This window comes from Epinephelus fuscoguttatus, linkage group LG5 (assembly GCF_011397635.1).
Source record: "Epinephelus fuscoguttatus linkage group LG5, E.fuscoguttatus.final_Chr_v1".
Lineage (NCBI taxonomy): Eukaryota > Metazoa > Chordata > Actinopteri > Perciformes > Serranidae > Epinephelus > Epinephelus fuscoguttatus.
In genome coordinates this window covers 40699782-40726964 of record NC_064756.1, presented here as the reverse complement: position 1 = coordinate 40726964, position 27183 = coordinate 40699782, and the positions used below count along the sequence as shown (strand labels likewise).

The 27183-nt window shown below is 43.8% G+C and overlaps 1 protein-coding gene across 2 annotated transcripts; it reads left to right on the top strand.

Annotated features, from left to right (window-relative positions):
- The first annotated feature begins 1358 nt into the window (after positions 1–1358).
- On the top strand, positions 1359–25017 carry LOC125888300 (pyruvate dehydrogenase E1 component subunit alpha, somatic form, mitochondrial-like). Of its 2 annotated transcripts, XM_049575563.1 has the most exons (11): positions 1359–1364; positions 2038–2096; positions 2217–2390; positions 4418–4544; positions 6432–6523; positions 8876–8968; positions 9159–9314; positions 10294–10365; positions 10484–10551; positions 21067–21175; positions 24741–25017. In XM_049575563.1, exons 2-11 carry the CDS (start codon positions 2043–2045, stop codon positions 24903–24905), a joined length of 1110 nt encoding a protein of 369 aa, XP_049431520.1. In that variant the 5' UTR covers positions 1359–1364; positions 2038–2042; the 3' UTR covers positions 24906–25017. The 2 variants fall into 2 exon arrangements, with proteins under 2 accessions (XP_049431520.1, XP_049431521.1); XM_049575564.1 differs by lacking the exons at positions 8876–8968; positions 9159–9314.
- The last annotated feature ends 2166 nt before the right edge of the window (positions 25018–27183 follow it).

Sequence of the window (27183 nt, the reverse complement as noted above, 5' to 3'; positions counted from 1 at the left end):
TGCGTGTTCATGTACGTTCATGTGAATCGCTGCCTCCTCCCTCCTCTCAGAGCCCTTGGCCCTCCCTCCCTATAAAAGGCTACAGCCAGTGAGCAACAGCAGAATGAAACGTTCACCTGAAGACGACCAGGATCCGACATTACCTCTAAAGAAACAACGGTTGTTGGCGAAGAAGTTGTCGGATAAAGAAAGGGACAGAACTCAGATTAACATTGGCCTTGCATTTCCAAGGTGGAGAGCACTGTGAGAGCTAAAGGGGCTACAATTTGACTCGGAGCTATCTCTTCTTCTCCTGGACAGGTACAACATAAAGTCAAATGTCTGTTTTAATTAGTGTTACAGTAACGTTAGGCACATGTCGCTATGTCGATTCAATTAAATTTAATGTTACAATCGTAGCATGGGTTAATGTCCGGAGCTTGAGTTATTAGCGGCTCTGTCCCTGCAATGGGTCAGGTGTTACGGTTGTGTTAGGTGAGTAGCCCGGCAGCCCAGCTAACATTTGCAATTAGCATTGTAAAATGTAGCCAGGCTAAAACATCGCTCTCACTCACGGAGAAGAGTAGGAACGTTAGCGTTAGCTCCCGGTGTTAGCACTAGCCGGGATCCGGCGATGGCTCTAGACGAGTCGGCTGCCACCGGCTACTGGAGTAACTTAACGTTATAGCTATGGAGCCCTTCTACCAGCTCGTCTAGTCACTGAGCCTCGCCTCCATCTCAGCAAATATATTACATTTATTACAAGTACCATCATCATTGAAGTAGGCAGGGGAATAGCTATACTCAGCAGAAACCGAGAGTGGGTGAAAGACATTGCTAACTGCTAAACTAAGTTTAGACGAGGCGAGTGAGAGGTGGGAGGGTGGGGGGTGGAGAGCAGAGGTAGAGGGAGGAGTGGCTCATGACACACTTTGTTTTGGTCTACAGGCAGTGCACAACAGCAAACCTAGCGGTGAAACCATTTCGCTTTTTGCCCCTTTAAAAGACTGAAAAACATAATGTGACGTGAGGAGCATCAGTTGTTTTGGAAGTCATCATGCTGAACATCTCCAACGTATTATGGACAACTGCCCAGAGAAATGTAAGCCAGCCTGCTTTTACACAGAAGTACCAGGAAACAGACATACAAGTGTTAAGTTCAGGTTAGGGTCATTCTGAAGGTTGTAGTTGTGTTGGTGTTGTAATGAAATGCATTACACTGAAAGGTGATTCTGACTGAATGTTATCATTATCTTTCAGCTATATTCTGATGTGAATTATTAACATATGAAGAGAAACTGAAAATGCTTAACCTGGTTGTTTTTGTCTAATTTTCTGTTTTATATTTGTGATTGACTGACTGCTGCAGATGACGAACAGATTATGTAAGTTCCCGTATTTCTAATGATGTTGTATTTAATATTATTTCTAATATTAAGTCCAAAAACAACAGACAAAAAAGACAAATGTGAAACATAAGACAACATAACATGAAACATGAAAAAGTAACTCAGCTCAGGTCGACATGAGAATTATAATTATACCCTCACCATAAAACTTTGCATATAGTCTACAGTAACCATAGAGAAACGTGTAGGTGACTTGCAGGAGAAAGCCCAAACAACAAAAAGAAAAAAACAAAGCTGCAGATTTTTTTTAAATTTAGAAATGTATATATTTAGTTGTAAGAACTGGTCTTACCGGTTCAGTAGGTAAAGAAAGAATAACATTAGTTACAGCTGTAAGTAATAATAATAATAATGATAATAATAATAATAATAATAATGATCAGGAGAATAGGAAGACACAGAAGAAATTATAAGAATGAATAAGGCTTATTTGTGTGACAAACTTGATCAGGCAAACATCTCTGAGTAAATTTTAGCAACTGACGTAATTTTTTAAGTATAACAAATTTGAGAGACTCAAAACAGTATTCAGACTTAATTAAACAGCTTAAAAGCAGGGACTGAATTCAGAATTTTAGCTTCATGAATACGGAATTTCTGAGCAAGAAATGTTAACAATGGTGATCTCTCCTGTTACACGGACTTGTAGTAGTGATGTCAGTACCACCACATGCTGACTTCACCACCTGGGCTACATTTGAAATAAAGGTAAAACATTTCTTTTTGTCAGTTTTATCTTAAATATATCTTATATATATTTTATATAAATATATATAAATATATATCCACACAACACAATGTTAATTATTACTACTTGTCTTATTATAGAAATGTGATGTCCACAAGCTGGATGAAGCTCCGGCCGCTCAGGTGGTTCTGACTCGTGATGAGGGTCTGCAGTACTACAGCACCATGCAGACTATTAGATGTTTAGAGCTGAAGGCTGGACAGCTGTTCAACCAGAGGATTATCAGAGGTGGCTGCCACTTGTACAATGGCCAGGTAGAGTAGCCTTCAATGGACTCTCTTTGATATAACTGATTATTTATTAAGGGAATAGCCTCAGTGAGATTGAGAATCATCACAGTCACAAGAATGTCTAATAAATAATGTTACATAGACTTTAATTGCAGCACGATAGTGCTGCTGATACATGTTGGATATCATTTGAAACAGACAACTACACTTGCAAAAATATATTTGTCATGATTGAAAAACAGTGACATGGCTCTGTGGATGGCAATGATGATTGGTATGTTCCACTACTTTTAAAGGTGCAGACACACCAAACCGACATCAAAGAACTAGCAGCGACGAAAGCCAACTGTTGTGTCGTCTACGTCGCCTCACGTCGCCCTATGTCAGTTGTATTTGAACACACTACACAGACTACATCCAACAGCCAAGTAGCATGTACGTTCTGCGCCTGCATGAGAGAGAGCGGAGTGAGAGAGTGGTACATCCTGTCAGCCGAGGGGGTTTCCTATCTGTGCAGCCGAGCACCGCAGCACCTCCACAGACTATTACATCCAGATGGTCCCGGTGTTTCCTGTGCAGGCTCCTCTTCACTCACTGCCCGATAAACCCGCTGCTTCTTCCCAGTTTAACCTGAATAACAAACCAGGGCTCAGTGCTCCGGTTGGATCCAAACAGAGAGCCAGGGCTAGCTCAGAGACTAGTGGAGGCTAACTGGCTAACGCTCTGCTAGCCACTCCCAGCTAGTTCTGGTTTGTTATTCAGGTTAAAGTGGGAAGAAGCAGCGGGTCTGTCAGGCAGCTGAGTGAAGTGGAGCCTGAGGAGGAAGCACTGGTTAGTCCCGGTTTCACTACAGGTAGATTCACTCGCTACAGGGGAGAGGAAATAAAACCTGAACAGCCAATCAGAGTGATCTCTCTAACCAACAAGCTCAGCCGCCGATTCAGCATGCTCAATCTGCCGAAAAGCTGCCGACAAAAGCCGCTGACGCCCAAGTGCCGACGGTGAGGGACACACCGCAAAAACTAGGGTGACAGACGCTCACCGACGGCCCGACTTTGGTCAACGGCTGACCGTCGGCTTGGTGTGTCAGGGCATCTCCACAACTATCTGATAGATGGTCATGAGATATTGTATTCACAGTCCCCAGATGATGAATCCCTTCTGATTTTGGTTATCCCCTGACTTTATCCCGAATACCTCTAGCTGGTCAAACTTCTCACTTATTGAGTATTTTGACTGTAGATGTACTGCATGGACTGAAAATACATTTTGTAAATTTGAAAATGCATGTTCATAATTTTCAAGACAATGTCTATGAATATTTTGGTGATCCCCTTATTTTTCCTGGAGCATCACCATGGGGTTTACATTTTTGGTGTTAAATTTACAGTTCACTCCCAAATCAGTAATACATATTCTTTGTCTTACCTGTACACTATTTATCTGTCTAGATTGTTGTGGTGTGAGCTGCAGAATGTTGGAGATGTCGGACATAGAGATGTCTGCCTTATCTTGAATATAATGGAACTAGATGGCACAAAACTTGTGGTGCTTAAAGCACCAAAACAATATATTTGAAAAACTCAACAGCAATGTCTCTTTCTAGAAATCATGACAGTATCACTGTGCTTAAGGAAGCATGCGGCTGCAGAAATGAGTTTCCTCTATTGGGTGGCTGAGCTCAGAATTAGAGATTGGGTGAGGAGCTCGGCCATCCTGAGGGAGCTCGGAGTAGGTGTCAGTTGAGGTGGTTCGGGCATCTGACTAGGATGCCTCCTGGGCGCCTCCCGCTGGATGTGTCTCGGTTGAGTGCAAGGATCTCCTCTACTGAATAGCCTACTCTTAAATTTTACTGCTTGGTTGCAGTCACAAGGTTCAACATATACAACAAATGTTTTATTTGGACTACTGTATTGTTAAACGAATTTCTTGTCCATTAACTTTTCAGTCCTCTCCAATCAAACTCCACAGTCCCACATGGATACCTTCATTAAATGTCCCAATCCCACTGGGACAAAGAAAAAATATAAATATATGTATATTTCCTCTAGGAAGCCTGTGCAGTTGGTATTGAAGCAGCAATTAACTTAACAGACCACCTGATCACTGCATATCGTTGCCATGGCTTCACTTACACCAGGGGTGGGTCCCTTAAGAAAATTCTGGCTGAGCTTGCTGGTAAGATAAATGCACCCAAAAGTTTAAATGTCCTGTAGCTCCCCCTAAGTTCATTTGTTTCCATGTTTTCACTCAACCTGATCTCACAGAAATATGTGAAATGACCATGACCTCTTAACACTGCATTCCGTGGTGGCAGCACGTAATGGGTTGAAATTACGTGCCGGTACCATGGAAACAATGCCAGTGTAAAGTCAATTATGATCCTTTCCCGTGGTGGACACACGAATTCCCTGATTCAACAACGTCACGTCAACCTCGTTTTCCTCAATGATATCTTTAACTTTCCTGTATACACACAAAAACACGGAAGTGTCCTTGACAACTCAACAATATGACAGGATAATGTCAAGGCCATAAATTAAATAAATGTATTTTGCCAGCTTTTGATAGTGTAGGGCTTTAACCCTATGGGCCCAAACGACGCATAGTGCATCCAAATTCACACCTGTTCTTCTCTATGTTTTTTCTCTGCAACCTTGCGTCATAGCGAGAAACCACGCATATCACGTGAAACCTTTCACCACTTCACCTTTGCGCACCCAAATTTCTTTTTTACTGCAATCAAAGTGGCAAATATTATCTTGGAGGACATCACTGCACTTGGTTGACTATTTTTCTATGATCTTAGATGTAAATATTGCATGTTTCTTTCAGATAAAACACATTTTTGACTTGTGAATGAGTCAATGGAATTTCTTGCAATAATGAAAAAATACTGCCAATCATGTCCGCCTGGCACAAACCACATGTTTTGGACAACTGTGAAATGACAGAATGTCCCAGCACCACTCCAGAGAGTCTCCCCTCTTCATATATGGCAGAATATGTCAACTTGCAACTTGCTATGGTGAAATACAGGTAAAAATGTAAAAATTTAATCACACGGATTTGTTTTTTTCACTGATACGCCACTAATAAATAAATAAATAAGAAGAGAAAAATAAAGCTGAGCACGGAAGAACCAGAGAGGAAACGCCATCACATGGACAGAGGCGGCCACCTCCACTCCACCAGGGGAGACCAGACCCCAAGCCAGCACCACAGAACCAGCGAAATCTAGGAAAAACACTTATTTTTAAAAAAAAAAACAAAAAAAAAAGTACAGTTCCCTGGGACCGCGCCATGCAGCTTGATACATATCAGAAACATAGTTGTAGTTCTTCTGATTTGCAAAGTAGGGTTCTAAATAGGGTTGTAAAAAGATATAGCTACCCAATATATCTAATATCTAATAAAGCCAAACTAGTAATTACACTGCACCTAGATGAACTATGTTAAGAAAAAGTAAAGATGTCGGCTAATTTTTGATATTTTAGCTAATATGCTAGAAACTGCGTTTTTGGGACGGTAGGTTTATTGCGGCTTGTAAAATAGAGTTGTAAAACAGGGTCGTAATAAGATAGATCTACTGAATATATCAAATATCTAGTAAAGCTGAACTAGTAATGACACTGCACCTAGATGAAATATGTTAAGAAAAAGTAGGCATGATGGCTAATTTCAGATATTTTAGCAAGTTCTCTAGAAACAGTTTTCTTGGGACTGAATATTTGAACATATCAAATATCTAGTACAGCCGAACTATCATGTTGTTATTCTTATTATTATTGGTGGGAAATTATAACAGAGGAATATATTTGCCGTTTTAATATCAAGAACACTGTTGTGTATATACAGGACTTTGTTCAATCAGAACAATTTGTGTGTCCACCACGAAAAAGGATCCTAATTGACTTTACATTGGCATTGTTTTCGTGGTACTGGCATGTAATTTCAACCCATTACATGCTGCCACCACAAAATGCGGTGTTAAGAGGTCGTGGTCATTTCACGTATTTTTGTGAGATCAGGTTGTTTTCACTGCTCACAATTTGCTGTTTACAGGCCGAGCAGCAGGTATTTCAAAAGGACGAGGAGGGTCCATGCACATGTACACTAAAACCTTCTATGGAGGAAATGGTATTGTTGGATCACAGGTAATTATTTAAATTAATTATAGCATCTGTAGTTGATTGACTAAAGCTGGCCACCTCAGTTTTTTTGTCATCCTCCACTGACAAACAGTTGCATGTCATCTGTCAAACAGGAAGGAAATAACTGCATTTCATTTTTTTTTTTTTTTTTTACATCTGTTCAACTGTAAAATGGCACTCTAACAATTTAGTATTGCGTTTAGGTAATGTTTGAGGACTTGTGAGAGACATTTTCGAAAGAATCGTCAAAATTAATGCAGCCTCAGGTCCATTTGCTGATTTTTAATCCCTAGTTTTGGGACAGTTCCAAATACACTTGATCCTACACACCCACAGTGTTAGCCTCTTTGATTCCACCCTCTCTGCCTGCTTAAGGCACACACCTTTCACATCTCCTGTTGCCAGTTTGTAAGACAGGTTTTCTGTTAAACATTTTAAATTTCTAAGACCAATCTGAAACAACCCCAATAATACAACAAGAGTAATCCTGCATTTGAATGCTCCCTCATGTTAAAACAACAACTGGAAAAGAGATGCCGAGTTGATTTTATATTTGCAGATACATGGTGGATGACAGTAAATGTTCAGTTGATGGCAAAAACAAAATTGTTTTAATTCACTTGATGCATCAGGTTTTTTGCTCACAATTTGTTAGCATGGGTTTTTGTCTGGGTTCTGAGGCTTCCTCCCACATGCTAAAGACATGGTTAACTGGTGAGTTTAAATTTTATTAAATTAGGTGTGAATGTGAACATGAATGGTGTCTGTCTCTATGTGTCAGTGCTGTGATAGTCTGGCAACCTGTCCGGGGTGTACCCTGCCTCTCAGCCAATGTCAGCTGGGATAGGCTCCAGCCTTCCCAAGACCCTTGTGGATAATCAATTACAGATTATGAATGAATGTCATTTGTGATATGGTAATAGGTTGTAACTGTTAGTTGCTGTCCATGAGTGCCCTAGATGAGTTAGAAAAGTTATTTATTAGCATTAGTCAGGTAAAGCAATATTTAAGTGCATACTCGTGTAGCAACAAGTCTGGGACAAAATCATTTGTGTAATGATGCTGATTATTCTAGGGTAACCATATTTTGATTTCCAAAAAAAGAGGACACTCGGCCAGCCACGACATAGCCTACTTAAATGATACTTGCAGTTTACTCAAAGATGCCTTATAATTGTAATATAGTTAACCGATGTCAGCTGGGATAGGCTCCAGCCCCCCCGCGACCTTCAAGAGGATGAAGCGGTTAGAAGATGAATGAATGAATGTGTGGATAGAAAATTCAGTTATATTACAAAATAATATCTCTCAAAGACAGAAATTCAGATAGACTCCAATAGGAGACACATACACACACTAGAGTGTAGCGATCCGAGCCCGACGGTACCCGACGGGTCGGGCCGGGTTTGGTCAGAAATGGAGCTAAAAATTGTATTCGGGCTCAGGTCGGATTCGGTCAGCTTTCAGTGAAAATGTAGTGTAAAAATAAATAAAATCCTATTGTCTGTCCTGTTTATTGCTTGGGCACTGTTATTTACATGACAACACCTGAACATAACACACACAGACACACATTGGCTGTTTGTTTCTGCCCTTGCTGGAAGTCTCGGACCTCCCGCCGCCCGCCTCCACCTTGATTAAACGCTGAAAATAAAATAAAAGAGGAAGACAGGTTTTTCCTATTTTATCTTAGTTTGTTTTATGTCTCCCTCTCCTCTCGCTGGAAGCGTCGGACCTCCCGCCTCCCGCTCCCGCCTCCCGCTCCCGTCTCAAACACGGAGGTCTCCCTCTCCGCAGCTGAGCACCCACGACGCACGCCCGGCCTGTTAAATAGCCTGTAACCATGACAACTGTGTGACACAAACTCAGTGCTTTGGTCATTAAATAACGTCGGGCTCGGTTCGGGTTCGGACAGAAATATGATGCCCGTGCCGCACTCTAACACACAAACACAAACACACGGAAAACCGGACATTATCATCAGTTTATAAAAAACCCCCGGACGCCCCGGACGCCCCGGACGGGACGTGAAAAGTGGACATATCCGGGCAAAAGAGGACGTTTGGTCAGCCTAGATTATTCTGATCTATGGGAGCATGTGAATGCAGCATTATTTTCTGGGAATTTACCGTTGAAATGCTTCCTCAAGAGTCCAAACCTTCACATAACAGTTTTCATAAAATGATCTTTGAATAAAATGATCCTCTAATGTAGAACTGATTGAATGGTAAAACTTCATCAACACTCTTAGATGTTTGCTTGCAACTGTTAGTACATTTTAGTAGTGTTTATTAAAGTGATTTGCAATTCAGTGTTAATGTAATGCAATTTTGGCTTTCTCTGGATTCTTCCGAGGTTCCCTTGGGTGCCGGTTTAGCTCTCGCTTGCAAGTATCAGAACAAGAGCGAGCTGAGTGTTTGTGTCTATGGTGATGGTGCGGCCAATCAGGTATATGAACTTGCAAATTCAAACATTAAACTGACTCTAACCTATCTGTAAAAACTGACTTAGAGTAAACAAATCATCTTCTTCTTGTCTATAAACTGATTTATTTTATTATCCATGAGGGTCCTGTGTAAGAAATTGATACTTTTTTTTTTAAAGTAAAAAAATATTGGACTATGTCTGTATTCCACAGGGTCAGGTTTTTGAAACCTTTAATATGGCAGCACTTTGGAAGTTGCCCGTCATTTTTGTCTGTGAGAACAACAGGTTTGCTAAAGGTACACCGATGGAGCGAGCTTCTGCAAGCACAGACTTTTACAAGAGAGGAGACTTCATTCCTGGTCTCAGGGTACTGTTCTGAATTATTTCTTTTAAAGCCTCCTGCAGACTGTAAGATGTAAGCAATGTTATAAGTTTAGTGACGCTACACTGTGTGACATCGATCTAATAAACTTCGGTAGGACATCAAGTTTGATTTATGCAGACTGTACAATGACAGCACCTACTGAATCACAGGCTACGAGTGCAAGGATGCTGCACAGGTGTGAAACACAACATGGAGGGTCACATTATTAAAAGTTAAAGTTTTGTGGGCACTATTAATTGTGGTGTGTCTGTGTGTTTGCTAGCTAGGCTAGCAGCAGCTAGCTTCCTCCTCCTTTACGTGATCATGGTAAAAGCTATAGGACACATCATATAGACAAGGCTTCTGCTGCCACAATTCCACAAGGTTTTCCTCTTTGCTGGAATCCCACACATTTCTTTTACATGTTTTGCCTCCATGGCGAGCTGCTATCTGTCTGTTTGTTTGGGTCTAGCCCCAGTGCGTCGCTTGAAATTGCATTTCAATTGGCTGGTTAGTAGGCGTAGGTCATAACAGCAGTCACACAGAGAGATGGTCATCCCAGATTTCTGACACTGTCAGAATTTTATCTCAGGCTGTCTTCGATTGCAAGACCGTCCTTGAACCCCTAACGCTGTGCAACGTAGGACCACTGTTTAAGAGCCATGACCAAAGATATCTTTGATGTTGGTCATCTTTCATCTGGGACAGCCCAAAATCATACAGTGAATACCGGGCTTAACAGAGGTTTTCCTCACTTGGTAGAGGGACTATTTGTCTGCATGGTTGTTGTGCAAACATGGTCCTTGAAAGACAAGCTTTATCATTTATGAGTTTTGGCCAATAGGGGGAGGATGAACTCCAAAATAAGGTGATAGCCACAATGCCCTTTATTATTATGAACACTTTTCTTATGTATGTCTGAAGGGATGCTAAATAGACATCTAAAATCCACTTACTTTAGTGTAAACCTGATTATGTTAAGGTGGACGGGATGGACATTCTTTGTGTTCGTGAGGCGACCAGGTTTGCAGCTGATCACTGTAAATCGGGGAAGGTGAGTCAGTGTTTTAGATAGTGTTGATTGTTGATCATTTTAAAAAATGCTTTCACATCTTTTAATATATGCTGTCATATCTTTATTTAAATTATCTCTTACTTGTACGGTAACTCAGGGCCCCATCCTACTGGAGCTTCAGACTTATCGTTTTGCTGGACATTTTGAGGGTGATGCTCACTTAAGGTAAAAGCCCATACATGCCCATATGTCTTTATACATTCTTGTTTTTCTTATTTTTATTTATGTGCTCATGTTATTCCATTATTGGACTCACTCACTTGTCTTTGCCCATTTGTCCAGTGTATGCTGGCATAGACTTTAGGTTTGTTTGTTTGTTATTTGAGACAAAGTAGACAAAATGACATCTATGTCTGTTGTTTCCAATGCACATGATTCTGTTAAGAAAACCACTACAACTGTTACTGCCAAGAAAAATAATATAGCACTTTGGTGGTATATATATGGTGGTATATATACTTTCAGCCATTCAAAGAACCCACATTTACCCACATTTAGTAAATATGGTTTAAAAATCAGTCAAAAATTGTAGTGACACAAAAGTGACATTTTACGCATTGCATGAATCATTTGCTAAAAAAGAAAAAAAAGAAAAGAAAAAAAAAACAATAATTGAGCTTTGTTATATGTAACATTTAGGTATTAACACCAGCATGTGAAAGTTTGGGCACCCCTGGTCAAAATTTCTTTTATTGTGAAGAGTTGAGCTAAGTAAGAAGAAGATGAACTGATCTCCAAAAGCCATTAAGTTAAAGATTAAACATGCTTTTCAACATTTTAAGCAATATCAGTGTATTATTTTGGTTTTGTACAATTGTAGAGTGGAAAAAAAAGGAAAGCATCATGCAAAAGTTTGGGCACCCCAAGTCATTTGAGCTCTCAGACAACTTCTACCAGGGTCTCAGACTTTAATTAGGTTGTTAGGACTATGGCTTGTTCACAGTCTTCGTTAGGAAAGGCCAGGTGATGCAAATTTAAAAGCTTTTTAAATATTCTGACTCCTGAAACCTTGTCCTAACAATCAGCAGCCATAGGTTCCTCTTAACAACTGCCTAGCACACTGGAAACTAAAATAACCGATGCCCACTTAGCAGGAGAAGACTATAAGAAGATAGCAAAGTGTTTTCGGGTAGCTGTTTCCACAATTTATAATGTAATTAAGAAATGGCAGTTAACAGGAACTGTGGGGGTCAGGTTTAGGATTGGAAGATGAAAACTTTCAGAGAGAGCTGCTCGTTAGAAAGGCAAATCAAAGGGTGCAGAATTTCATGAAAAGAATTCCTGTCCAACTGTTAAACAAGGGGATGGATCGATCATGCTTTGGGCTTGTGATGCAGCCAGTAGCATGGGGAACATTTCAAAGAGAGAAGGTAGAACGGTTCAGTCAGTTAAATTACAGCAAATTCTGGAGGCAAATATCACACCATCTGTAAAAAAGCTGAAGATGGACAGGATGGATTCTTCAGTTGGACAATGATCCTAAACACACCTCAAAATCCACAGTGGACTACCTCAAAAGGCACAAACTGATGATTGTGCCATGGCCCTCACAGTCCCCCGACCTAAATTTCATTAAAAATCTGTGGATAGACCTCAAAAGAGCAGTGCATGCAAGACAGCTCCAGAATCTCACAGAGTTAGACACCTTTTGCAGGAAGAATGGGTGAAAAACCTCCAAACAAGAACTGAAAAACTCTTGGACACAAAAAGTGTTTAGCAGCTGTAATACTTGCCAAAGGGGGCTAAATACTGACCATGCAGGGTTCCCAAACTTTTGCTTCAGGCTCTTTTCCTTTTTTGTTATTTTGAAACTGGAAAAGACGTTAAAGCTATAGTGCGTAACTTCTGTCGCCTCCCAGCGGATAATGCGTTATTACAACTAATAAGCCGGCGGCACTTCCATGTACACAGAGTAACACTCGCCAGTCACCACACACCGTGTACACAGAGTAACACTCGCCACACACCGTGTACACAGAGTAACACTCGCCAGTCACCACACACCGTGTACACAGAGTAACACTCGCCACACACCGTGTACACAGAGTAACACTCGCCAGTCACCACACACCGTGTACACAGAGTAACACTCGCCACACACCGTGTACACAGAGTAACACTCGCCACACACCGTGTACACAGAGTAACACTCGCCAGTCACCACACACCGTGTACACAGAGTAACACTCGCCACACACCGTGTACACAGAGTAACACTCGCCAGTCGCCACACACCGTACACAGAGTAACACTCACCAGTCACCACACACCGTGTACACAGAGTAACACTCGCCACACACCGTGTACACAGAGTAACACTCGCCAGTCGCCACACACCGTGTACACAGAGTAACACTCACCAGTCACCACACACCGTGTACACAGAGTAACACTCGCCACACACCGTGTACACAGAGTAACACTCGCCAGTCGCCACACACCGTGTACACAGAGTAACACTCACCACACACCGTGTACACAGAGTAACACTCGCCACACACCATGTACACAGAGTAACACTCACCAGTCACCACACACCGTGTACACAGAGTAACACTCACCAGTCACCACACACCGTGTACACAGAGTAACACTCACCACACACCATGTACACAGAGTAACACTCACCAGTCACCACACACCGTGTACACAGAGTAACACTCGCCACACACCGTGTACACAGAGTAACACTCACCAGTCACCACACACCGTGTACACAGTAACACTCGCCACACACCATGTACACAGAGTAACACTCGCCAGTCACCACACACCGTGTACACAGAGTAACACTCGCCACACATGTACACAGAGTAACACTCGCCAGTCGCCACACACTATGTACACAGAGTAACACTCGCCAGTCACCACACACCGTACACAGAGTAACACTCGCCAGTCACCACACACCGTGTACACAGAGTAACACTCGCCACACACCGTGTACACAGAGTAACACTCGCCAGTCACCACACACCGTGTACACAGAGTAACACTCGCCACACACCGTGTACACAGAGTAACACTCGCCACACACCGTGTACACAGAGTAACACTCGCCAGTCACCACACACCGTGTACACAGAGTAACACTCACCAGTTGCCACACACCGTGTACACAGAGTAACACTCGCCAGTCGCCACACCATGTACACAGAGTAACACTCGCCAGTCACCACACACTGTGTACACAGAGTAACACTCGCCACACACCGTGTACACAGAGTAACACTCGCCAGTCACCACACACCGTACACAGAGTAACACTCACCAGTCACCACACACCGTGTACACAGAGTAACACTCGCCACACACCGTGTACACAGAGTAACACTCGCCAGTCGCCACACACCGTGTACACAGAGTAACACTCGCCAGTCACCACACACCGTGTACACAGAGTAACACTCGCCACACACCATGTACACAGAGTAACACTCACCAGTCACCACACACCGTGTACACAGAGTAACACTCACCAGTCACCACACACCGTGTACACAGAGTAACACTCACCACACACCATGTACACAGAGTAACACTCACCAGTCACCACACACCGTGTACACAGAGTAACACTCGCCACACACCGTGTACACAGAGTAACACTCACCAGTCACCACACACCGTGTACACAGAGTAACACTCGCCACACACCATGTACACAGAGTAACACTCGCCAGTCACCACACACCGTGTACACAGAGTAACACTCGCCACACACCGTGTACACAGAGTAACACTCGCCAGTCGCCACACACCGTACACAGAGTAACACTTGCCACACACCGTATACACAGAGTAACACTCGCCAGTCGCCACACACCGTGTACACAGAGTAACACTCGCCAGTCACCACACACTGTGTACACAGAGTAACACTCGCCAGTCGCCACACACCGTGTACACAAAGTAACACTCGCCAGTCACCACACACCGTACACAGAGTAACACTCACCACAAACCGTGTACACAGAGTAACACTCGCCAGTCACCACACACTGTGTACACAGAGTAACACTCGCCAGTCACCACACACTGTACATAGAGTAACACTCGCTTCACACCGTGTACACAGAGTAACACTCGCCAGTCGCCACACACCGTGTACACAGAGTAACACTCACCACAAACCGTGTACACAGAGTAACACTCGCCACACACCGTACACAGAGTAACACTCGCCACAAACCGTGTACACAGAGTAACACTCGCCAGTCGCCGCACACAGTACACAGAGTAACACTCGCCACACACCGTGTACACAGAGTAACACTCGCCAGTCACCACACACTGTGTATACAGAGTAACACTCGCCAGTCACCACACACCGTACACAGAGTAACACTCGCCAGTCACCACACACCATGTACACAGAGTAACACTCGCCAGTCACCACACACCGTGTACACAGAGTAACACTCGCCAGTCGCCACACCATGTACACAGAGTAGCACTCGCCAGTCACCACACACTGTGTACACAGAGTAACACTCACCAGTCACCACACACTGTGTACACAGAGTAGCACTCGCCAGTCGCCACACACCGTGTACACAGAGTAACACTCGCCAGTCACCACACACCGTACACAGAGTAACACTCGCCACAAACCGTGTACACAGAGTAACACTCGCCAGTCACCACACACCGTACACAGAGTAACACTCACCACAAACCGTGTACACAGAGTAACACTCGCCAGTCACCACACACTGTGTACACAGAGTAACACTCACCAGTCACCACACACCGTGTACACAGAGTAACACTTGCTTCACACCGTGTACACAGAGTAACACTCACCACAAACCGTGTACACAGAGTAACACTCGCCACACACCGTACACAGAGTAACACTCACCAGTCACCACACACCGTGTACACAGAGTAACACTCACCAGTCACCACACACCGTGTACACAGAGTAACACTCACCACACACCATGTACACAGAGTAACACTCACCAGTCACCACACACAGTACACAGAGTAACACTCGCCACACACCGTGTACACAGAGTAACACTCACCAGTCACCACACACCGTGTACACAGAGTAACACTCGCCACACACCATGTACACAGAGTAACACTCGCCAGTCACCACACACCGTGTACACAGAGTAACACTCGCCACACACCGTGTACACAGAGTAACACTCGCCAGTCGCCACACACTATGTACACAGAGTAACACTCGCCAGTCACCACACACCGTACACAGAGTAACACTCGCCAGTCACCACACACCGTGTACACAGAGTAACACTCGCCACACACCGTGTACACAGAGTAACACTCGCCAGTCACCACACACCGTACACAGAGTAACACTCGCCACACACCGTGTACACAGAGTAACACTCGCCACACACCGTGTACACAGAGTAACACTCGCCAGTCACCACACACAGTACACAGATGAACACTCCACACAACACGTGTACACAGAGTAACAATCGCGAGTCGCCACACACCGTGTACACAGAGTAACACTCGCCAGTCACCACACACTGTGTACACAGAGTAACACTCGCCAGTCGCCACACACCGTGTACACAGAGTAACACTCACCAGTCGCCACACACCGTGTACACAGAGTAACACTCGCCAGTCACCACACACCGTGTACACAGAGTAACACTCGCCACACACCGTGTACACAGAGTAACACTCGCCAGTCGCCACACACCGTGTACACAGAGTAACACTCACCAGTCACCACACACCGTGTACACAGAGTAACACTCGCCACACACCATGTACACAGAGTAACACTCACCAGTCACCACACACCGTGTACACAGAGTAACACTCACCAGTCACCACACACCGTGTACACAGAGTAACACTCACCACACACCATGTACACAGAGTAACACTCACCAGTCACCACACACCGTGTACACAGAGTAACACTCGCCACACACCGTGTACACAGAGTAACACTCACCAGTCACCACACACCGTGTACACAGAGTAACACTCGCCACACACCATGTACACAGAGTAACACTCTCCAGTCACCACACACCGTGTACACAGAGTAACACTCGCCACACACCGTGTACACAGAGTAACACTCGCCAGTCGCCACACACCGTACACAGAGTAACACTTGCCACACACCGTATACACAGAGTAACACTCGCCAGTCGCCACACACCGTGTACACAGAGTAACACTCGCCAGTCACCACACACTGTGTACACAGAGTAACACTCGCCAGTCGCCACACACCGTGTACACAGAGTAACACTCGCCAGTCACCACACACCGTACACAGAGTAACACTCACCACAAACCGTGTACACAGAGTAACACTCGCCAGTCACCACACACTGTGTACACAGAGTAACACTCGCCAGTCACCACACACTGTACATAGAGTAACACTCGCTACACACCGTGTACACAGAGTAACACTCGCCAGTCGCCACACACCGTGTACACAGAGTAACACTCACCACAAACCGTGTACACAGAGTAACACTCGCCACACACCGTACACAGAGTAACACTCGCCACAAACCGTGTACACAGAGTAACACTCGCCAGTCGCCACACACCGTACACAGAGTAACACTTGCCACAAACCGTGTACACAGAGTAACACTCGCCAGTCGCCACACACTATGTACACAGAGTAACACTCGCCAGTCACCACACACCGTACACAGAGTAACACTCGCCAGTCACCACACACCATGTACACAGAGTAACACTCGCCAGTCACCACACACCGTGTACACAGAGTAACACTCGCCAGTCGCCACACCATGTACACAGAGTAGCACTCGCAGTCACACACACAGTGTACACAGAGTATCACTCCCCAGTCTCCACACACGCTGTACACAGAGTAGCACTCGCCAGTCGCCACACACCGTGTACACAGAGTAACACTCGCCAGTCTCCACACACAATATTACAGGTAATGTGTCACAAACCGTGTACACAGAGTAACACTCCAGTCACCACACACCGTAACTACACAGAGTAACACTCACCACAAACCGTGTACACAGAGTGCTAATCTGCAGTCACCACACACTGTGTGACAGAGTAACACTCATAGTCACCACACACACGTGTACACAGAGTAACACTTGCTTACACCGTGTACACAGAGTAACACTCACCACAATATCTCCAACAGAGTAACACTATCGCCACACACAGGTTGATGAGTAACACTCGCACAAACCGTGTACACAGAGTAACACTGAGTCGCCACACACACATGCTCAGAGTAACACTCGCCACAAACCGTGTACACAGAGGTAACAAATCGCCAGTCGCACACACAGTACACAGAGTAACACTGCAGTCACTCACACACCTTACACAGAGTAACACTCACCAGTTGCCACACACCGTGTACACAGAAATATGAACACCCAAGATACAGCCACATACTGTGTACACAGAGTAGCACTCAGCCAGTCAACTGAGGGTGTACACAGAGTAACACTCGCCAGTCGCCACACACCTGTACACAGAGTAACACTCACAGTCGCCACACCTTACACAGAGTAAGAATAAAAAATCAAAATTAAAATTACACAGAGTAACACTCGCCACACACCAGGTACACAGAGTAACACGAAAAAGTTATACACACCGTGTGAGAATAATGAATGAACACTCATTTGATTTGATAACACCGTATACACAGAGTAACACTGTCTTATGTCTTGATTTACACAGAGTAACACTTTTTCGCCAGTCGCCACACATAAACAGACTGATGTAACACTCCTACAAACCGTGGTACACAGAGTAACACTTGCCACACATGCACAGAGTAACACTCGCCACAATATACACAGAGTAACACTCGCCAGTGACGCCACACACGTGTACACAGAGTAACACTGGGCTCTATTTCACCACACACTGTGTACACAGAGTAACACTCGCCAGTCACCACACACTGTGCACACAGAGTAACACTCACCAGTCACCACACACTGTGCACACAGAGTAACACTTGCCAGTCACCACACACTGTGTACACAGAGTAACACTCGCCAGTCACCACACACTGTGCACACAGAGTAACACTTGCCAGTCACCACACACTGTGTACACAGAGTAACACTCGCCAGTCACCACACACTGTACATAGAGTAACACTCGCTTCACACCGTATACACAGAGTAACACTCGCCAGTCGCCACACACCGTGTACACAGAGTAACACTCGCCACAAACCGTGTACACAGAGTAACACTCGCCAGTCACCACACACCGTACACAGAGTAACACTCGCCACAAACCGTGTACACAGAGTAACACTCGCCAGTCGCCACACACAGTCAACACAGATTAACTCTCGACAGTCACCACACACTGTACACAGAGTAACACTCGCCACAAACCGTGTACACAGAGTAACACTCGCCAGTCACCACACACAGTACACAGAGTAACACTCACCACACACCGTGTACACAGAGTAACACTCGCCAGTCACCACACACCGTACACAGAGTAACACTCACCACACACCGTGTACACAGAGTAACACTCGCCAGTCACCACACACTGTACACAGAGTAACACTCGCCACAAACCGTGTACACAGAGTAACACTTGCCACACACCGTACACAGAGTAACACTCGCCACACACCGTGTACACAGAGTAACACTCGCCAGTCGCCACACACCGTGTACACAGAGTAACACTCGCCAGTCACCACACACTGTGCACACAGAGTAACACTTGCCAGTCACCACACACTGTGTACACAGAGTAACACTCACCACAAACCGTGTACACAGAGTAACACTCGCCAGTCACCACACACTGTACACAGAGTAACACTCGCCAGTCACCACACACTGTGCACACAGAGTAACACTCGCCAGTCACCACACACTGTGCACACAGAGTAACACTTGCCAGTCACCACACACTGTGTACACAGAGTAACACTCACCACAAACCGTGTACACAGAGTAACACTCGCCAGTCACCACACACCGTACACAGAGTAACACTCACCACAAACCGTGTACACAGAGTAACACTCGCCAGTCACCACACACTGTACACAGAGTAACACTCACCACAAACCGTGTACACAGAGTAACACTCGCCAGTCACCACACACCGTACACAGAGTAACACTCACCACAAACCGTGTACACAGAGTAACACTCGCCAGTCACCACACACTGTACACAGAGTAACACTCGCCAGTCACCACACACTGTGCACACAGAGTAACACTTGCCAGTCACCACACACTGTGTACACAGAGTAACACTCGCCAGTCACCACACACTGTACATAGAGTAACACTCACTTCACACCGTGTACACAGAGTAACACTCGCCAGTCACCACACACTGTACACAGAGTAACACTCGCCAGTCACCACACACTGTGCACACAGAGTAACACTTGCCAGTCACCACACACTGTGTACACAGAGTAACACTCGCCAGTCACCACACACTGTACACAGAGTAACACTCACTTCACACCGTGTACACAGAGTAACACTCGCCAGTCACCACACACCGTACACAGAGTAACACTCACCACAAACCGTGTACACAGAGTAACACTCGCCAGTCACCACACACCGTGTACACAGAGTAACACTCGCTTCACACCGTGTACACAGAGTAACACTCGCCAGTCGCCACACACTGTGTACACAGAGTAACACTCGCCAGTCGCCACACACTGTACACAGAGTAACACTCGCCACACACCGTGTACACAGAGTAACACTCGCTTCACACCGTGTACACAATGCTACACAAAGTGGCAAACATCAGGCTGCTAACATTACATCTAACATTACATTATGTTCATAGCACCATTTCCAAGAAAATAATAAAGTAGTAGGTCCAGTACATGTAACAGCAACTCATACTACTCATAATATAATTATAAACCAAGTCACTTACTTATCCAACAGCAGCAAGGCAACATCCGTGTCTGCCCTCAGCTCAGTTTCTTCCTTCAGGGCTCTCCACCGAGGAAAAGCGACGCCAATACAAATCCTTGTTTGCCTTCTCCGTCGCTCACTTTCCTTCTTTGCTAATAGACCTTCAGCCGAACGTCCAGGCTTTATCTTTGTGGTAGGATCCACTTCTGAACCGTGTCTCAGCCGCTTCACCTCCATGTTGCTTTCTCTTTCTACCTGCACTCTACCTCTTGCTATGACACTCTCCGCTCTTCCTCCCCCTCCCTTCTTGTTGTGAGGAAGCATTTCCTGTGCGCCAGTGCGGGAATGTCGCTGGTCGACACACAAACTAAAAATGATATATATTGAAAAATACCGTGAGATGTTAGAGGAGCCGATCGGCTTAATCAGCATTGTGTCATCTCCTCTAGTAGTGGCTTGGGTGAAACGGACATTTACGGACCTGTAGAAGTTATGCACTATAGCTTTAAATTAAAAAAGTAATCTTACTTAAAATATTAAAGGAATGTGTCACCTTTAACTTCATGTCTTCTGGAAATCCATTCATCTTCTACTTACCTAACTACTCACAGTAAATAAAATTTTGACAAGGGGTGCTCAATCTTTTGCATGCCACTGTATCAATGGTGACTAAGACGATACTCATAGTTATTAATTCAAGTTTAGCATAACATATTAGTTATATCTATAATAAAGTAATTTTCCTGCTCCAATATCTCCAACCTCAGCTATCGCTCACAGGAGGAGGTTGATGAAGTTCGCAGAGATCGTGATCCTATCTCCATACTGAGGGACCACATGCTCAGTAGCAACATGACCAGTGTGGAGGAGCTTGAGGTAACAAATATTTCCAAACTGTGAAACTTGAAGGTTTGCTGCATGTCATCCCCCTCTCTCTCCCCCCTTCATGCTTAGATGTCCTGTCCATTAAAGGCAAAATGCCCAAAAAATATGAAACCCAATTTTGATACAGCTCAGGACAAAGTGTATCAGCAACAAGGCAACTGAGGGTGCTTTATATCAAAAAGCATTAAGACAAACTGCAAAAGAAACACATTATAATGCCTTAAAGAGCTAGAGAATAAAAAATAAAATTAAAATTAAAATAAAGACTAAGACAGGTATAAAATATAAGAAAAAAGTTATAAGGCTGTGTGAGAATAATGAATGAATAAATATTTGATTTGATAAAAGATAGCAACAAAAAAAAGTCTTATGTCTTGATTTAAAAGAACTTTTTTACCACTTTTTTTATTGCAACATAAACAGACTGATGTATCCTAATTGAATGGTTCATATGATATCCTACATAAAACACATGCACAACAATTTGTACAATATCCTAAAAATTTGCACCCCACAAATGACACCACATCCTTAACGGACAACTTCGGAATTTTTCAACCTGGGCTCTATTTCCCCATGTGTATGTGTGCGTATGATTCATGGGTACCACTCGTTCTAAAATTGGTTCAGTATTGAGTCGCGAAACGAGCTAAAACGGTAATGGGGGCAAATGCATCCCATATAAAAGTGTTTTTTTTTTCGCCACTGACTGGTTCAGATTGCCAGTACTATCTCTGTAAATAGGATATGGTAGTGGCCCTGGGGCAGTGGTGAGTGTGAATGAGTGGAGTCAGCTGTCAGTCAGTGCTGGAGCAGAAAGGCGGAAGTTGTGCCCACTCAGTAATGTAAATGAGTATGTGTGTGTGAAGTGTGTTTTTTCGCCACTGACCGGTTCAGATCGCCAGTGTTATCTCTGTAAATAGCATACTAACTTAGCCTTTCCCTTACCTCTGGGCTGTGTGATGTCACGAGCTTTGCTCCACTGTGTCTGTAGCTGTCTCTACTTGTGGGACAGCCGTTTTCTTGAGGAAGAGGTGTTTCGGGATTGGATGTCTTCTATTCTTCGGCTGGCAGTAGTCATCTTGGGAGAAGTGAGCACTGCAGACCCGATGGTCTGCAAGGTGCAGTGTCTGGACAGGAGTGCTAGCATCCATTTGTAGCACAACTAGCCACAACTTCAGCATCTCGCCGTCCGACAAAGGCAGCCTATGAAAGCTGTACGGGGTGTTGCACGACATCCCGTTCTTGCGTTTGGGAAAAAGGCCCATTTATTTGAGTACTCCAAAAACTCCGGTAACACTCCAGGGGGTAGCACGTAAAAGACTCCGTCCTCTGAATCTTCTAGCGTAACACACACTTCACACATACATACTCATTTACATTACCAAGCGGGGACAACTTCCACCCTTCTGCTCCAACACTGACTGACAGCTGACTCCACTCATTCACACTCACCACTGCCCCAGGGCCGCTACCATATGCTATCTACAGAGATTACACTGGTGATCTGAACTGGTCAGTGGCGAAAAAAAGCACTTTTATACAGGATGCATTTGCCCCCATTACCGTTTTAGCTCATTTCGCAGGTCAATACTGAACCAGTTTTAGAACGAGTGGTACCCATGAATCATACGCATACATACACATGGTGAAATAGAGCCCAGGTTGAAAAATACCGAAGTTGTCCTTTAACGTACAGTTATGTAATTATTATAAAGTTACAGAGGTTATGTTTAGGAAAAAAAAACATGGTGAGGACATATAAAATGACTTAAAGTTTATATGGATTCGAACACACAACTCCAGGGCAAAGTTCAAGGTGAAAGTCCAGCTTTTTGTGACCCATCCACTACCCCAGCCTGCCTCCTTAGAAGTGCTCATCATTTAGAGGATGGACAGCATTGTCCACTGGCAATTGCATCCCTGTTAGTTCTACAATGGTGCATAACATTCCCCTCAAAACCAAAAACCCCTTGACATTCCCATACAATATGTGTAATGTGTTCATTAATCTGTCTTTATTTAACAGGCCACTGTCTACACAATGCTCTCTTTTTTTTTTAAAGATATTTTTTGACCATTTTGCCTTTAATGGACAGGACAGGTAAGCCTGAGGGAGGGGAGAGAGAGGGGGGGGATGACATGCAGCAGAGGGCCACAGGCTGGATTTGAACCCGGGCCGCTGCGGCAACAGGGACGCCCCACAATGCTGTCTTTCAGGGGTGGAAATCCCGGGGGGGACGGGGGGACATGACTCCCCCTTCAGTAAAGCTGTACCCCCCTAGAATCATTTGAGACACAATTAATAATTTTTGAACAATGCAGTAGTATTTATTGAAAGCACAATGTAAGCGGTGCTCATTATAATCGCGCAATAATATGCTATTTAAATCTTAAAAGATTTAGTCCCCCCCCCCCCTCCCATTCCTAGTAGTGGTATATCCCACACTGTTTCCAACGGGCGAGGCTGCTTGGCAGCAGGAGCAGCGTGTGGCTGGAACCGCTGCCCACATTGCGCATTGCAGGGTAAGATGTTCACTCACACAGACACAGTTTAACTTACACAAGTTACAACACATCCCATTTACTGTTACAACAAGCCCCAGGCCCAGGCTGATAATATAAACTGTCTGCAACATTTCTCCTGCATTGTTCAAAAGCCTACTCAATTACGAGTGCTGCTAAGCTAAAAGCTAATGATTAAGCTCAGAGTTTGGTGATAGTCAGAGAGGACAGGAGAGAAAGAAGAGGGAGAGGACAGGACAAGAGCAGTCAGTGGCGGAGCAATGGGTACCTGTTTGTAGGCTCTCCACCTGTCAGTGAGACAAACATGAATGACCTGCAGTCTAACTGACAAGGAGCGGTCATTACGCGCGACTATTACGCACGGTTGTGACGGAGCGTAGCTAATGGGTACCTGTCTGTAGGCTCTCCACCTGTCAGTGAGACAAACGTGAATGACCTGCAGTCTAACTGACAAGGAGCGGTCATTACGCGCGAATATTACGCACGGTTGTGACGGAGCTAATGGGTACCTGTCTGTAGGCTCTCCACCTGTCAGTGAGACAAACATGAAAGACGTGCAGTTTAATCGACGAGGAGTGGTCATTACGCACAACTATTACGTACAACTATTACGCACGGTTGTGAGGTGCGCAGCGGCAGATCTCACAGCACACTGTTTATAAACCAGTTTACCAGTTTAATTGCAGGAAATGTTTAGTTTTAGTTTAGTTAGTATAGACATTCACTCTGCCTGTTGGAGAGATAGAGAGAAGATTAAAGCGTCAAATTGCGGTAAAAGATGCTGTATAAAAGACAGGCTACAACTTTTTTTCCTTGTCCCCCCCTGGAATTATTATCTAAAATTTTACTGTTTATTGTCCCCCCCCCAACTATGAAATGGGATTTTCACCCCTGCTCTCTTTACAACAAGAATCACATACAATGATGCTTTCCTCTTCTGCTGCTAGTGAGCGTGACTGGTGCTGGTTACATGCAGACTTTTAAACCCCCTCTCTGCTGTTTTTGTTTCCTCTGTTTATGACTGATGAAGGGGATCGATGTGGGAATTATTAAAGACGTTGAGGAAGCTGCAGAGTTTGCTGTTACAAGCCCTGAACCCCCACTGGAGGAGCTGTGCAACCACGTCTTCTGTAACAATCCACCCTTGGAAATGCGTGGCACAAACCCATGGACCAAGCTGAAGTCTAGTAGCTAAAGTTTATTAACTCCTTCTTACATCCACTGCATAATTTTTTAAAGTATACAACAGTTAAACACAGATGTATGGATCAGATAATGTATCCTAAACAACCCCACAAACTCAATCAATCAGGTTCTGTGTTCTGTGCCTGTAAGTAATGTTCATCTTACAGCCAAAATTAGAAATACATTATTTTCATCTGAAGAAACAATACAATAAAGAAAAAAAAGAATACAGGAATTGCAAAACATTGGTCTTGTTTTGAATGGCCTCTTGTCTCAAGCTGTGCTGTCAAAATAAAAATATACAATTGAAAGTTTCATACATTAGTGTTTAAATATTTCCCAACTTTGCAGGTTGCTCAACTTCTCAACAGCAATCATTTTTTCAAAAATAATTTTCACATAACTATACACAGAAAGACACAGAAACATCTTGCAAACCAGCACTTCCTGCTGCAGGTGTTAGCAGTGAATGGATTACATTATCATGCTGGCACACGCCAAAAATCCCAAATCCAATCAAGAAGAATCTACATTACCAAAATCAATCAGCAGATTGAGTTAAAGGGTAAGTTTGGTAATTTTAATCTGGACGCTATTTTTCCATTTTTTCTAAGCCTCTGTGCTGGCAATAGCCATGGCCAGAGCAATTATGTTTTGGGTTGTCCATGGGTCTGTACACATGTTTATCTGTCCCATCCCTGTGAAAACAAAATCTCAAGAACAGCTTGTGGGAATTTCTTCAAATTTGAAAACTATCCACTTGGACTCAACAATGAGCTGATTAGTTTTTGGGAGTCATAGATCAAAGGTCAATGTCACTGTTACCCTGTCTGTCTCATTCTCATGAATGTGATATTTCAAGCACAGCTTGAGGCAATTTCTTCACATTTGGCACAAGTGTCCACTTGGACTCAACCATGAACTGAATAGATTTTGATGGTCAAAGGTCAAGGTCACTGTGACCTTGTTGTTGTCATTCTTGTGAATGTGATTTCTCAAAAACACTGTGAGGGAATTTCTTTAATTTGGCACAAATGGTGACTTGGACTTCACAATGAAATGACTGAATTTTGGCGGTCAAAGGTCAAAGTCAGTCTATCTCATTCTCATGAACATGACATCACAAGAACACCTTAGAGGAATGTCTTTAAATGTGACACAGATGTCCACTTGGACTGCAGAATAAACTTTCTTCAGTCCAGAATTTTGTGGCAGAACGTCGAAGGTCAAAGTCAGTGTGACCTCTCAAAATATGTTTTTGGCCATCACTCAAGAGTTCATATGCTAATTACAACAAATGTTCACATTATTGGTAATAGGATAAAATAATTAAGTGATGACATTTTATATCCAAAAAGTCAATGGTCAACTTCACTGTAACATCATAATGTTCTGCACAAAATACTTTTCTGGCTGTTTTTCCATGGCATATCACAGGAACAAAAGGGAAAATATTGAGTCAGATACTGAACTGGTGACACTTATCTTGGACACCCACCTTGAAACTACGCTTATTGTAGATCTTCTGTGCTGTTGGGGGGACACTGTGTATGAAGCATCCATGTTTTCACAGACATGGATGTACACTGTAAGAGAAACTTGACTTGGTCCACTATTGAGCAGCAGTGGCAAAACAGGCTGCAATGTAACATTTGTGCACCATCAATTTACATTTACTAAAAGTGATTTTTTTTGCCACTGACAAGCTTAGTTTGTCATTTTAAGTGTCAGACAACATTATGGTAAGGGTTCTACAGAGACTTTTTAGTAACGATTAAGATCCCTTTGTTTAAACAGAAACAACCATTGCCAAACCCACCAGACTCCATTTAAATAAACGGTAATTTTGTAATTGTAACAGGCTTCAATAAAAGTCTACTTTAAAAAAAACACACCTGAAAAAACAGTCTTGGTTTGTCTTTCTACTATTGCAAAAATCACCAACTCTGGCTTGGTTGAAATAAACCCTTAATTCACCCTGTCAAATGTGAAAATTTGCAGGCTCAATAAATCCTAAAATAACTGTTATACAAAATCTGGTGTGTTTGGCAGTGCTGCTTTTCAGGCTGTTTTGGTTAAACAAAAATGATCTTACACTTTAACAAAATGTGTACCTCCATAGGGATTCTTGCCATAATATTGTCAGACACTTAGAATAATAATTTGAGCCTGTCAGTGGCAAAAACATGCACTTTCAGTGGATGTAAATTGACTGTGCACCAATACCCAACTGGTCACACTGCAACCTGCTTTGTGCTGCCAACTGTAACAGTGCAACTCAGTACTGC

Excerpts from the sequence above, each read along its gene's own strand:
- LOC125888300 (XM_049575563.1), top strand. The coding sequence starts at position 2,043 with ATGTCAGTACCACCACATGCTGACTTCACCACCTGGGCTACATTTGAA. Across the intron at positions 8,969-9,158 it reads GTGATGGTGCGGCCAATCAG|GGTCAGGTTTTTGAAACCTT; the intron begins GTATATGAACTT and ends TGTATTCCACAG. Across the intron at positions 10,366-10,483 it reads ATCACTGTAAATCGGGGAAG|GGCCCCATCCTACTGGAGCT; the intron begins GTGAGTCAGTGT and ends ACGGTAACTCAG.